Source organism: Pyrus communis, chromosome 10 (assembly GCF_041283825.1).
Source record: "Pyrus communis isolate YQ-2024b chromosome 10, ASM4128382v1, whole genome shotgun sequence".
NCBI lineage: Eukaryota > Viridiplantae > Streptophyta > Magnoliopsida > Rosales > Rosaceae > Pyrus > Pyrus communis.
This window is the reverse complement of record NC_142574.1, coordinates 29,374,781-29,389,344: the sequence shown is the minus strand read 5'-3', so window position 1 is coordinate 29,389,344 and position 14,564 is coordinate 29,374,781. Positions and strand designations below refer to the sequence as shown.

The window sequence follows — 14,564 nt, the reverse complement described above, 5'->3', positions numbered from 1 at the left end:
CTTCACTAAATCAGTCCAACTTAGTTTAGTGTCAGCCAGTCCAGCTTAGTCCCTAAAGCTAGTTCAGTCTGAGATAGTCCGGTGCAACAAACGCATCCTTATATTATTGACCAGAAAAGGTAAAACGGTGCTTGTGCTTGCAGTTATCCATGACGTCCATACCATAAAGTGTAGAACTTATGAGAAAACTCAATGTTTTGTTATACAGTCCATGCTAATTTTTAGAGATGCATGCTATTGCTTATGACAATCGTTCACATATGTAGATAATTGTCATTAATTTATATGTTGTGGGATTCAAGTGAATATTCTTATAACACTGTGAGAAGTGAAGAATGTCACACGTCAGAAATCTTATAAAGAGTTGAACTTTTCTCTTGTTTATCAAATCTTTTTTGGTGACATCTCAAATTTTTTCATGATATAAGACTAATTTTGCTCAACTTCACACATGAGGAGGTGAAACCGTGAAAGTATGTCTTATATTTTCATGTATTTTATAGGGTCCTTTCCTTTTCCTTCTGAAAGTTCATTAATGGTTGGTAGGGTTTTGGTCTGTGGAGGTGGGGAGAGATTGGCATAAACAATGAAACTTTGCTGTGCGCTACAGCAGGATAAAAGGGAAAACTCGAGCAATTCGTACAGGATATGTCGTACGTGCATCATGCACACACTGTATTATCAACACGAGATCGAGAGAGAGAGAGAGATGACAGATTAATCAAATGGGGCTCCTATTTCCAAGCTGCTTGTCTTTCTTGTTACTTTGTGTGGTGAAATATAGACGTTGGAGATTCGAACGGAGTACTGCTCTTCGCACGTTGAGGTCTAGTCAGATTACTTATTTTTCTTTTAACACAAAAAACTAGCCAACTGCATCTTTTTTTTTTTTTTTTTCTTTCAATAAAGGATAGCGTTATATAAACATAATTATTTGTTAAGAAGAGATGAGTTGGTGGAGATTAAATCCATACCAAAGTGTATAAACATAATTATTTTTCGCTACTAAAGTAAAGCGTCATTTGCTGCCAACTGCATCTTCACGTACAATCATTTGTAACCGACTATTTCTAAAAGCACCCCAAAAGGATTAAACAAAACAAAAATGCTTTTAAGGGATTTGTTTACAGTTAACAAGAATATTCATATGAACTTTTATTATTACTTAGATATGTGTAGCACTTATTTCCCCTATTGTTTGGAATAATAATATATATCAAAAACGATTTCTTATTTAATTAGATTCTACAATCTATTGAAAACTTTACTTCTTTAAATATTTCCAAGGCCTTCACTACACGAGACTTAAATATAATTGTTGTTCATGTATGTGTCATCACGTACTTATAACATAAATAATGAGAAATGTAGATACAATAAAATATTTTTTGGTTACATGTTTGGTTAAATATTCTAAGAACATGCAATCCTATACATATAGAAAATTTTCTACAACTATATGCGTGATAATCCGATGAGTCATGTATCTTACGCTTACTATTAAGCATCACACATTATACACCATATATCTACACAAAATGAGTGAGGAAAATATATTATAACTTACCTAACAAATAAAATTGACAACATTGATAAGGAATTAACTAGAGAAACACTAAGAGTACTTGTACATGTACTCATGTACGAATTGACAACTCTTAACAATTGAGTTAAACATTATATATAAACGATTGACCGAACTCAAAAAATCATACTGTGACTTCTACAGTCCATAGTATGCACTCAAAAGAAAAAGTTATCAGTTTCGCACTTGTAGGTTAAATTATGACACCATTCCCTGAGATTGAGTTCAGAACTCCTAAGCTTATCTACACTTTTTCTCATTTTAAGGATAAAAATTAGATTTGCAAGGATAGGATTAAGAAATTTCATTTATTAAAATAATTTAATTCTTTACCTTTTTAGGTCCAATAGGATTCTCTCTTGATTCTTTTAGTGAGAATCCAAGAGATTCGTGAAATCGTATCCGTTCATCGTATATTAAGTGGTCAATTTTTGTTAAGTACTGTTTATATTTATTTTTAAATAAAAATATTTAAAATAATTTTTGACCATATAATGTACAATAAAAAGACACGATTCATAAATTCCGACAGACTCTTTTTTGGTAATTTAGGATTCAGAGCAATTAATAAATTAGGTTGTAAATTGTAGTGGGAACTTGGAACAGTGTGGCAGGCAACGGTAACATCCAGTTTTGGAAGTTCCCTAAAGGGTAATCTCGGAATATGAAAACTTTAACGAAAACTTGTTAAAGACCTACCAAACGCAGAGAGGAGAAATATGAACTCAAAAGGCCAAGGCAAACTCACTAGTGGGCGCCAAGTGCACAATTTTTCCTCTTCACTGCTTTCCAAATCTCACACCTCAGCAGTGAACTGAACTCTCTCTCTCCTCTCTCTCTCTCTAGCCTTTTGCCCTCAGTCCTCCTTTGCCTCCATCATCCACTAGCTCTGTGCTTTTTTCATTGTGATTGACTCTAATCTCTCTCTCTCTCTCTCTCTCTCTCTCTCTAAACTGGTACAAGTGAAATCCATTTCTGCATTCATTGAACAAAACCCAGAGAGGATTTCTCTCTCAAATCAGTGTTCTTTGATTCATTTGGTGAAAACCCTTTTGGGTTTAGAGGCAAATTAAGGGTCTTGAACTGGGCAGAAGCCATGGAAGCTCCAAAACCAGAAGAGATAAGCCATCCAGCAATGGACCAACTCCAAGGCTTAGAGTACTGCATTGACTCAAATCCCTCTTGGGGTATGTTAATTTTCCATCTTTTCTCAAACCCAAGTCTCGACTTTTTTGTTGGGGTTTTAAAATTTTCCCAACTTTGGTTCTCATTTTTTGTCTTGAAAACAGCGGAAGCAATTGCTTTGGGTTTTCAGCACTACATTTTGGCCTTGGGAACTGCTGTGATGATCCCCACATTCCTTGTTCCTTTCATGGGTGGTGATGATGTGAGTTGATTTGTACACCACTTTCATTCAGCTCTTATATCTTTGTGGCCTTTGTTTTAATTGGAGATTAAATTCAACTAGATTTTGTGTATTTTTAAATCTTGCTAATTTCTTAAGAAATAATTAATTGTCAATTTCACATAGCAAAAATGGTCAAGATCGAATTTTTTTCAATGTTCGTGTACTTTATATGGACTGATATGGGTGATGAATGTGCTCCTTATTTGACTTAATTGACCAGGGTGACAAAGTGAGAGTAGTGCAGACTCTCCTTTTTATTCAAGGAATCAACACACTTCTACAGACATTGTTTGGAACCCGATTGCCAACCGTGATTGGAGGGTCTTACGCATTCATGGTCCCGATAATATCCATAATTCATGATTCCCGCTTGATGAAGATTGAGGACAATCATGCGGTAAGTTCAATTTTTATCTCATTTTATGCATTTAATTTGGTTTTTTGCAACTTGAAATGTGTTCTTTTGTTGACACTTGATAGAAACCAAGCTGAGTCTATTCTTTCCCCTGCACGAATGCGGAATAAAATGATTTAGATTTGAATCATCGTGACTGCGAGCGAGCTTCTGCATAGATGATTTACTTATGAATTTCTTATAGTTACTATGTAAATCCTTGCCCAAATTTCATTTAGATGCCCATTACTTAGTTTGAATTCCTTCATGATATTGTAGAAGAAAATTTCTCAAACCACTTTAACAATCTACCTTACTACTAATCTGGTGGTTTATGAAACCTTTGGAAAAAAACTAATGGCATTTCAAGCATCTCTAGAGATTCCTTGACACCATGAGAGCAGTCCAAGGGGCTCTGATAGTAGCTTCAAGCATACAAATTATTCTGGGATATAGTCAAATTTGGGCCATCTGTTCCAGGTACAAATTTTATCACCGAATCAACAAGCAAGTTTCGATAATCTTCTTTATTTCATATTTAATGAGGAAATCTACATTTCTCCATATAGGTTCTTCAGCCCGCTTGGAATGGTTCCAGTTATTTCCTTGGTGGGTTTTGGTCTGTTTGATAGAGGCTTCCCCCTGGTATAGTAAAAACTATCATTGCCATACTTCTCAATTATTAATTTTCTCGAGTTTTGAAAGATGAAAGCAATTCTCTTCCCGTCTCACTTATTTCAGTTCCCTGACTTCACTCAATGCCTTTCAGGTTGGAAAGTGTGTGGAAATTGGCATTCCTATGCTTATTCTTTTTGTAGCTTTCTCTCAGGTATTACTTATGTTCCTTATGTACTAACATATGATATAGTATGTTTAGCGTTTACGGAGAAAGGAAGGGCAGATGTTAGGAAAGTATCTTTGTGTAAAATTTTATAGTATGCTGGTTGAAACTAATACGATCTTCTTATCTGTGTTGTGTTTGTCCTGTTGGTGTAAACAGTACCTAAAGAACTTCCATGCAAGACAGCTACCAGTATTGGAACGATTTGCTCTTCTTATATCAGTCACAGTGATATGGGCATATGCACACCTCTTGACCGCCAGTGGTGCATACAGACACCGCCCAGACATAACCCAAGTCAATTGCCGAACTGATAGGGCCCACCTCATTTCTTCTGCTCCATGGTTGGTACCAAAACTAGCTTTTAATTGGTTGCACAGTCTGCATTAACTTGAAAAGAAATGGTTGAGATATATTCACCCCACCCAAATGTTTCTGTAAAGTGCACTTGAAAAACTAAAAATAACGGCACCAGCGTGGCTCAACTTTTAAAAGCGTCTTTGTTTTACCTTCATTGTTCAAATTTCTTGTGCATTGAAATGTGGCATTGTCATTAAGGCACATTCAATTTGCGAATATTTACAACTCCTTCTAAACAGGATAAAAATACCTTATCCTCTTCAATGGGGTGCCCCAACCTTTGATGCTGGTCATGCTTTTGGAATGATGGCTGCCGTTTTTGTTTCATTGATCGAGGTATAACCCATACGGACTATACCACCCAAGAATAGATGATATAAGTGAACGTAAACTAATGCTTACTTTGACAGTCAACTGGAGCATACAAGGCTGCATCGCGTCTAGCAAGTGCCACAATACCTCCAGCTCATGTTCTCAGCCGTGGAATTGGCTGGCAGGGAATAGGAATCCTACTAAATGGACTCTTTGGGACGTTGTCAGGCTCAACAGTCTCTATGTAAGTATTTACGAGTCTTGCTCTTGAATACTTCGTGGAACTGGACTAATTTTTTCGGAAACAATACAGAGAAAATGTGGGGCTTCTTGGGAGCACTCGTGTTGGAAGCCGTAGGGTCATTCAAATCTCAGCCGGTTTTATGATATTCTTCTCCATGTTAGGTTAGTTCTGGAAAAACATACGATTTTTTTGTTGCCTAATCCCACACTTCCAATCCGTCTTCCACTTTTTAACTCAAATCATAGTCTTGCAGGTAAATTTGGAGCTCTGTTCGCATCAATACCCTTCACCATATTTGCTGCTGCCTATTGTGTATTGTTTGGTCTTGTTGGTAAGGATCCAATTTTACTTTCACATTAATTTATAAATTTTATTGACCAACTCAACTCGACCGTATCTGCATCTAATTGCCAATCTATTATGTGCTCTCAGCTTCGGTGGGGTTATCCTTTTTGCAATTCACCAACATGAACTCGACGAGGAACCTCTTTATTGTTGGTGTAGCTTTCTTCTTGGGTTTGTCTGTTCCCGAGTACTTCAGGGGTTACACTTTGAAGGCTTTCCATGGTCCTGCTCATACCAATGCCGGATGGGTGAGTTACCCTTCTTTAACCTCAAGAGTCTTTCTTATACGATGAAAATTTATGATATACCATGTCAAAAAGAGAAGAATAATTCAAAATCGTTATTCAGTTTTGAGCCATATTTAAGGGTGGCTAACATTCTATTTCTTTGATGTGCAGTTCAATGATTTTCTGAATACCATCTTCTCCTCATCTCCAACTGTGGCATTGATTGTCGCCGTTTTCCTGGATAACACACTTGAGTACAAGGACAGTGCAAGAGACAGAGGAATGCCGTGGTGGGTCAAATTTCGGCAATTCAAAGGGGACAGCCGCAACGAGGAGTTTTACACTCTCCCTTTCAACCTTAACCGATTCTTCCCTCCATCTTAAAGTAGCACAGTGATCAGTCCATGGCCCAAAAAGATGTTTAGAGGAAAAAGATCATTTCCAGATAGGGATTAGAACATACATGTTCTCTTAAATGCAGGGAAATGATGACAGTGCTTCTGCTGCCCTATGTTTTCGTATTATACTTTGACTCGGATTATACGGGTTTAATCCAATAAGTTTAATTAGTCCAGTTTTGTTCATCCTTTCTCGGTGTAATTTTTGAAAGTCGTTAGTTTAACTTGCAGCTATGAAAACATATGGTTAATGTTTGCAGAAGCATGTTATTTGAAGGAGAACCCTTAGAACTAATGCATCCAGCTGCCACACTTTATATACCATCGCCGGGAAGAAGATAAAATATAAAATGTTATATATGACACCAAAAAATACAGTTATCACTGACTGATAAACATCGAAAGGGGTTGTCAGATCGAGCGCAGTTAGCGAGATTTGCACATGCACTCCGGGCATCTTGGCTGCCGATAGATACTTCGACCGGACCTCCTCACATGCACCCTTTGACCTTCGTCAATCATCTTTTTTACTCTGTCTTCAAAGCTGTTCCACCCTATACTATTCTCAGACAAAATTGCTGCTAGCCTCTTCTTGTTTGGCCGCAAAGTAGGAGCACGGCCAGCACCGTAGTAGGTCCGAAATCCAGACACTAGGGAGGATAGTTGGCTCCCAGAGTCAGTCATAGCAAACACATCGGCGGTTGCACAGGCAATGAAGTCTAATGCTGCTAACTGCACCCGAAATCACATTGTTATAATATGAAGGGTTTATTACAATTTACTAGTGAAAGTAACTCATTTACCTTAGAAGAGAAATTTTGAAAAGGTGCAAGTTCGCTCGGCGTGAGGAGAGTTTCCTTGGTGACCAAGTTAGGGTAGAGACTGGTGAAGGAATTCATCTGGGAGCTTCCACCGTATATTTGAGAACCAGCTAGATAAATGTAGGTTCCATGCTTGAAACCTAAACCAGCAAGAACTAGTCCTGCTTCTTCTGGTGTCAATGGGCACCTCCCCAACTTTCTCAACTGTCTTGGGGAAACTGCCCTGCAAGTTTGGGCCGCACACAGAAAAAACATTGGTTAAACAAAAAATTGTCCATCAAACAAATTAGAAAAGTTGATCAAAAAGGCAATTGAAGAGAAATACTTTGAGTTCTTCAAGCGCTTAATGAGCAGCGGAAAATGGATTTCCCTGTAGGCTTGGAGTTCCTTTCTCTCACTTTCTCCACCTCCGAATTCACACAGGGAGTAGGCCACCATGTCAATCTCAAATCTCAAGTGTAGAGCGAGATATTTAGATGGGCCTCCTGCAGAACCATGCACTCTTGAGGGAGCTTTTTGCATGAAATTTCCAAGCAATTGTTTGTCCAACACACTCAAGGCAGCATCATATTTTCTTATCCTTCTAACCAACAGAGAACCGACTTGTTGGATTTCGGGCAAAAATTTCAAAGCATGAAAGTTACATTTGCATCTTAATCTCTGCAACAGATTGGAAAATATGTTATCGTTAGCCAACGATAATGTCTATTTACATCTATTTACAAGTAGTCAAGTATAACCTGAAGTTCAGAAGGCAACGGATCAAAGCCTAGTCGATTTCCATATCCGAGGAAGTGAACAACTTGATTTCTCAACAGAAGAGGAAGTACAGTTCTGATATAATCAACTGGTTTTGCCTCCTTCACAAGATCTGCATCAGTAATCTGCAAGGTGAAAAAGGAAATTGGTTACCAGATCGTTTTGGAAATGAATGTAATCATATAGGAGAACGACGTACAAGGCTACCAATTGCTTCAAGGTCTAGTGTTTTCAAATGAGGAGGAAGATCTTTGATAATGTTAACTTCATCCTTCAGTACATCTATAAAATAATTTTCTTGGTAAATATCGCCGAATTGACTGCAGTGACAAGGAACAAACCGAACTCAGTACTCCAAACAAATCAACAAATCTACGCATCAATAACCATTTTAAATTGCACCATCAAATATAAGTTTTTAATCATATTTAAAGATGATCAGATAATTATCTCAAACCTCGGATCGTTCCATACATTGCTGTAAAGAAATCTTGGAAGAACAAGTGTAGCATTAAGAAGAGATGCCACAGCAACAGCATTGCAAATCTGTAATCATCATAAGAAGAATTCGTACCGATAAGTTCGACAGAAGCACTCATCTGATGAATGAACAACCACCTTATTAATTTTATACACGCATAGAAGACTTACAGCAACTCGTTGTTGATTGAGACCGCCATTTGCACTGACTATTATGTAGCCATTACTTTTCTTGTATTTCCCTGAGAGGGAAGATCACAAACTAAATGACTAACAGGAAAAGGGTTTTTATCATAGAAAACGAACTTGCAATAAATAAAATAAAAAAATACCTAGGCTAGTCAAAACTTTCCTGTCTGCACAAGGCTTCCATGCAGCAGCCTGCTTATATGGTTCTTCCCATAAAGTCGACGACTCTGGCTTTAACTCTTTCTAAAGCAAAAGATTTACGTGAGTACAAAGAAAGGTTCAGTAAGAAAATCTAACAAGCTTATCCGAGTCAAACATCGCAAGTTATGAAGAAAACCTCAGCAATGGCACCTTTCGCCAACTTTAGAAGCCGGTCATACATGTGTGCTGGTGATTTTTCTTTCATAACGTAGGGGACCCTGTCCTCCTTTGGAAAAGAATTGAGTATATATTACAGACGTTATGAACAATAATAAGGGAAGACTTAGAAAATTATGGCAAGAATTATGTAAGATCTTTACCTTAAACCCCGGTGGATTACTTACATAAGTTGAACTATTCTGAAGAACCATTGAATCGAAAATGGACACTATAAAAGAATCAAGCAGGAGAAGGAAACCCATCAACGCAAACACAATGACGATTGATCGCACATCTTTTCGAAGCCACAAATGCTTTTTCCCCACGAAGCTCCCTTTACAAGTACTATATTTTACAGAATCACTTCTCACAACATGAAGATGGTCATTTTTCAGACCATGAAGGAACAACATTTTGGAATTCAAATGGTTATCTCCTCCTGGCATTCTCCTCCCAATATTAGAAGGATCATAGTCTTTCGTCCCTGACGATAAGTCATCGTCAACCTGCGGCTCGGGGCGTGGACTTCTTGGAGACCCTTGTTTTCCCATTAGACTCTGATCTTTCAGCAATGCTTCAACATATGAAGTACATAATTTTCTTCACCATCTCTAGTTTCCGAAACGGACAAGAAGTTTTGGCAAATAAAACCAAGAGGGAAAAACACTTGTAGCAACCCACACAGGAAACAACTGTATAAACTTGCATTTGCACCCTCTAAATCTATGATATTTTTGTTCTCCAAAATCGATCCACCAACCAATTAGACCATGTAACGAAAATACAGGTTTGGTGGCACATATTGACATCAAAGGGTGAGAAAAATATATGGTCGGAGCACCATTGAAGGTATGAATTCCAAGTGAAGCTAAGAAGTAGTTGAAAGGGAACACATAAGCAAGAGTGAAATGCAAGCGAAAAATGAGAACTCAGCAACACCATATTTAACAAACCAAACTTGAAGACCAAGAATTTTGTAGTTATACACATATTTTGCGTACATATAAATTACAAATATTATGTAGTATATTGGCAGGGGCCTCTCAACCAACAAAACTCATAAAACAGTTGGGAATATGATCCTCTACTAGATTGTAATTTGCTGATTTGGGCTTATTTATGATTGGATGAATACCGTATACAGTCCAAAAATCAGTTACTTATACAAAATTAAGCTACTGATTATGATTAGAGTGGTCCTTTGCACACTTTATTTTTTTTGGGTAATGCTAAGGGGACTAAACTTATAGACAAATTTGTAAATTAAATGATGTATCCAATAAGAATGAACACGTTTATACTAGGTAGAAAAATTTTAAACCAAAATTTGCAAACCAAATGATGTGGTTGTAGATGATTGGGTTATAACTTTAGTGTTGATTAACATGCTTATTTTCTAGGCCTAATTGGATAAATAGTCCCCGTGGTCATAAGGTATTCGTAAGGTAGCTCTTGTGGTAAAAAAATTTGAATTTAAACCCTTGTGGTCTAAGTCTGTTGGGATTTATACCCAAAATTGAAACTTCCGTCATTCCTTTGTTAGTATTATGCACGTGAGTATCACATGTGAGGATAAGATGGTCATTTTCCCTCAAACTCTCCCTTCTCTCCCAACGCTCACCATCTTTTCTTCTCTGTGTTCACAGAGACGCAGAGCCCTAGAGAACGGCCATCAACAGATCACCACCATAATTGTGTCACTCTCTCTTCTTTACTCCCTCAACGCTCAACTCCCCAGTTTCTCTAACCCCTCATCTTCTCTGTACAACAACATAGATGGACTAAACCCTAAACCACCTTGCAATTTTCAGATGAATATCCGTCAATTCCTGGTCAGATTGGACGAGACTTGGACCGTGGATCACTTCCCCTTCATCCTGAGGTTCGAATTTGAGCATGGGAGACCTGAATCTGCCTCAATTTTGCGAGAAACCAAAAGCCCAGTTTCGGGCTGACAACCTCAGGCCATTCTCAGGCCATTATCTGGCCACGACTTGGTGTAAAAAGGGTATATTTCTACTCTTTGATTTGTGATCTTCGTTTTGAGATAAATTTCTTGTGTTTTGGTAGAGATTTTAGGGTGAACGGAGTAGAAAATTTTCCTACTGGTCGGTGCCTGTTTTCTGGGGCACGTTGGGAGAAAATGGAGAGTTTGAAAGAGAGAGAATGGGATGAGGGGCCCAAAAATTATTTGTTTATAATGAAACGGGGATGAAATGACCATCTTATCCTCACATGTGACACTCACGCGCATGATACTAACGGAGGAACGACGGAAGTTTCAATTTTGGGTATAAATCCTAACAGACTTAGATCACAAGGTTTTAAATCCGAATTTTTTTACCACAGGGCTACCTTCCGAATACCTTATGACCACAGGGACTATTTATCCGATTAGGCCTATTTTCTATTGGTGACACATCATTTGGTTTAAAATTTTAGTCTCCCTAATATTACCTTTTTTTAACATCCACAATTAAATTTGCATGGTTCTCTGGACACCTATATTTATAATATTCCTAAACTATCTCTGCTCAAAAATAGAGAAAAATAATTGGCACAACCATCTCAATCGTGAATCCAACTCACCCCCCTGCAAACCCCTTCTTCTTCTTCTTCTTCTTCTTCTTCCCCACCATTCCTCATTCTTCTCCAAAAACAACAAATCTTAGTCCCCATCCAATCCAGAGCCCATCACTCTCATCTGTACTGTCAAAATTGATATGGCGAAAGCTATGGAGACCCGTTGCACAGAGAGATTAGAGAAACAATGGCTTTTCTTCTTTTATTGTAAGCTGCAGCACCACTCAAGGTGGCTAGAAAATGGTTGTTCGCATATCCACTAATTTGAAGGTGGGAGGAGGATCAGTCACCATTATTTCGGTGAGGATTTAAAAAAGTGAGAAGAGAGAGTGGATACAGGGTATGGGTGGTTGTGCACCCACTAGAGAGAGAGAGAGAGAGAGAGAGTTAGGTGGAGGCTGCAGCACCCTAATCCGAAACCTAACCATTTGAATTATCCCTAAAATTTAGTTGGGTGGTTTAGTAACTTTAACAATGGGATACAATGGTCACTAAAATTAAAAAAAATTAAAAAAATTGTGTGACTGTCCAAAGATAAAAAAAAAAGGGTGAATAATGAACCACTGTTACAAAAAAATTTAGGAAAAAATAAAGTATAATTAAGAAGTAAATTCTTTTTGCATACTTTTTTTTTAAAATTTATTATTATTTAGGAAAGAGACGAATGTTCGAAACTATTATACCAATTTAGAGATGACGACTCTCGAACCTGAAACGCATGGATCCATCAAAACTATACTAGTAGCCTTAATAAAAAAAAAAGATAAAATTTAAGAAAAAGTAAAGTATAATTAAGAAGTAAACTCATTTTGCACACATTTTTTTTTAAATTTATTATTATTAAGGGAATAGAAGAATGTTCGAAACTATTATAATAATTTAGAGACAGCGAGTTTCGAACATGAGACGCATGAGTCCATCAAAACCATACTAGCAGCCTCAATAAAAAAAAAAGAAAGATAGATCATACATAGACACAACTGCATTTTACTTCAATCTGTTGAAAAGTTTGGCTTCCCTGTCCTCCTACACAACAACATAAGTAACACTCAGTAATTTAATGATGATAGTAATGTAAAACAAGTGAATCTTAATACATAAGAATAGACACCTCCAACAGTATGCAACACTGCAGACTACCTCATGCAACAACCTTCAAAAGCTTTGTCTTGATTTTATTGAGGGTGATAACAACATCTTGCATGTTTATCCTCTCTTGCGGTGACTCCGCAGAACACGCTAAGGCCAATCTCATAAGGGATGACAAACAATCTCTCTTGACCACAAATTTATCATCATCATCCTCTATACCAAGTAAAGTGGCATCCAGAACTTCTACTATTCCATCTTCCCCTCTTGTCGAAACAATTCCTTCCATTCCGTACTCTGGAAGCAAAATTACAAGTTAAACTTCATCATACACATGCATGCAACAAATATAAAATTGAAAGATAAATTATGCAGTTAGCAAGATCACCTGGAGCCATATACCCAATTGTGGCTAGGGTCAACGTCTGAGTCACAGAATCTCCTCCCAAAAGTTTTGCGATTCCAAAATCAGCAATATGTGCAACCATGTCATCATCTAGGAGTATGTTGCTTGGCTTCAAATCACAATGAACAATAGGTAATTGATAGCCATGGTGAAGGTATTCCAATGCCGATGCAACATGTATCATTATATTCAACCTCTCAAGGACATTCAAAGAACATGTTGAAGAGAACAACCACTTCTCTAAGCTCCCGTTAGGCATGTATTCCAGTACCACGGCTTTGAAATCAATTTGGGAGCAACAACCAATGATTTTGAGAAGATTTCGATGATGTGTATTGCTTAGCATTTCACATTCCTTGTCAAAACTCTTGAAACCCCCTTCTACTTGTAAATTGAAGACCTTTACAGCAACATCTATCCCATCTGAAAGTGCCCCTCTATATACTGTGCTAAAACCCCCTGTACCAAGTAAGTTGTTTGCACTAAATCCATTTGTCGCCCTTAGAAGTTCTAGGTATGAAACTCTTCTGCAGAGAAGTAGAGGTACCAACGCAGTATTTGTTGCAACTATAGCATTCCCCCTTTTCCTCCGTAGTATCAACATCGATATAAAGGCCAATAGGAGTATTGCTGATGTGATCCCTGGAATTATATATTTCAGGGTGGATATTCTAGCTTTCCTTGAATGTGGTTGAGACGCTGTACTATTTTTGCAGGGTGGAACACGTAGTCGGGATTCACCACAGAGTGCACCATTCGGGACAAATGATTGAGCTGAGAGGTTTTGAAAAGGTCCACTTGTAGGAATTTCACCTTGGAGGGTGTTGAAAGACAAATTCAGATACTTGAGATGAATGAGTGCTTCAAGAGACTTTGGAACTACTCCGGAAAGATTGTTTTTGGATAGATCCAAGAGTTCCAGGCTTAGCAAGTTTCCAAATGAACTGGGGATATGACCTTCTAAATTATTATTTTCCAAGGACAGACTAACCAAATCCTGGAGTCCACTCATACTGCTTGGTATAGCACCATATAAATGGTTATTTGATAAATTCACTTCTATCACAACTTTCAGTTTTCCAACATCTTCTGAGAGAGGACCAACGAGTAAATTGGATGACAAGTCTAGGATCAATATATATGTAACCTTCCATAAGGTAGATGGTATTGTGGAAGTTAACAAATTGGACTCTAATGATATCTTTCTAAGTTTTGCAGTTAAATTACCTAGGCAGGAAGGTACGGAACCAGAGAGTTGATTACCCCTGATATTCAATTCAACTAGGTTGTCCAGTAGACAAAGTTCATCTGGGATGTATCCTTGCAACTTGTTATCATACAAATAGAGACCCTGGAGATTCCTTAGTCTTCCCACAGAAGTTGGAATTGACCCACTCAATAGATTGGATACAATCCCTAAGGATATCAAGCTACTGAAGTTTCCAATATCATTGGGAATGCTACCCCTCAAATTGCAAAAGACTAAATGAAGATATTCAAGCGACGTAGACAAATTTCCAAGGGAAGCTGGAAGAGTGGCATTTAATGGATTGTTAGACAAGTAGAGTTCCCAAACCCATACAAGAAAGGATGTTTACTTCAGGGCTTGAAGTATCAATCGTTAAATTGTTTGTGTGTAAGTTAAGGTACTCAAGGTTTGTTAAGGCACATAAATTGTTAGGAATAAACCCAGAAAATGAGTTTGAAGACATGTCTAGCCTCGTGAGCTTAGAGCCATTGGAGATAAAGTTGGGGATTAGTCC

General features: G+C 37.7%; 3 protein-coding genes across 7 annotated transcripts; 1 reads left to right on the top strand and 2 right to left on the bottom strand.

Moving 5' to 3' along the window:
* Nucleotides 1-2,299: 2,299 nt before the first annotated feature.
* On the top strand, nt 2,300-6,300 carry LOC137729567 (nucleobase-ascorbate transporter 2). Its single transcript, XM_068468542.2, has 13 exons — nt 2,300-2,772; nt 2,875-2,972; nt 3,214-3,390; nt 3,767-3,867; nt 3,957-4,032; nt 4,157-4,216; nt 4,388-4,572; nt 4,828-4,924; nt 4,999-5,144; nt 5,214-5,305; nt 5,398-5,475; nt 5,577-5,737; nt 5,888-6,300. The coding sequence occupies exons 1-13, from the start codon at nt 2,682-2,684 to the stop codon at nt 6,098-6,100; spliced, it is 1,575 nt and encodes a 524-aa protein (XP_068324643.1). The 5' UTR covers nt 2,300-2,681; the 3' UTR covers nt 6,101-6,300.
* A 148-nt stretch (nt 6,301-6,448) lies between these two features.
* Nucleotides 6,449-9,524, bottom strand: LOC137729574 (O-fucosyltransferase 8). Of its 5 annotated transcripts, none has more exons than XM_068468550.2 (10): nt 8,885-9,524; nt 8,701-8,790; nt 8,507-8,606; nt 8,346-8,416; nt 8,152-8,240; nt 7,894-8,014; nt 7,676-7,819; nt 7,261-7,595; nt 6,918-7,158; nt 6,449-6,846 (listed from the first exon to the last, which is right to left on the bottom strand). In XM_068468550.2, exons 1-10 carry the CDS (start codon nt 9,272-9,274, stop codon nt 6,541-6,543), a joined length of 1,887 nt encoding a protein of 628 aa, XP_068324651.2. In that variant the 5' UTR covers nt 9,275-9,524; the 3' UTR covers nt 6,449-6,540. The 5 variants fall into 5 exon arrangements, with proteins under 5 accessions (XP_068324651.2, XP_088533633.1, XP_088533634.1 ...); XM_088677507.1 differs by having other exon boundaries at nt 8,701-8,787; nt 8,885-9,484; XM_088677508.1 differs by having other exon boundaries at nt 8,507-8,602; nt 8,715-8,790; nt 8,885-9,423.
* Nucleotides 9,525-12,200: 2,676 nt separating this feature from the next.
* Nucleotides 12,201-14,392, bottom strand: LOC137728526 (receptor kinase-like protein Xa21; the record flags this gene model as incomplete). The annotated part of the gene is made up of 3 exons (XM_088678126.1): nt 12,201-12,332; nt 12,460-12,692; nt 12,784-14,392. Coding segments are annotated over 3 exons (1,881 nt in total), but the record flags the coding sequence as incomplete, so codon positions are not given.
* Nucleotides 14,393-14,564: the final 172 nt, after the last annotated feature.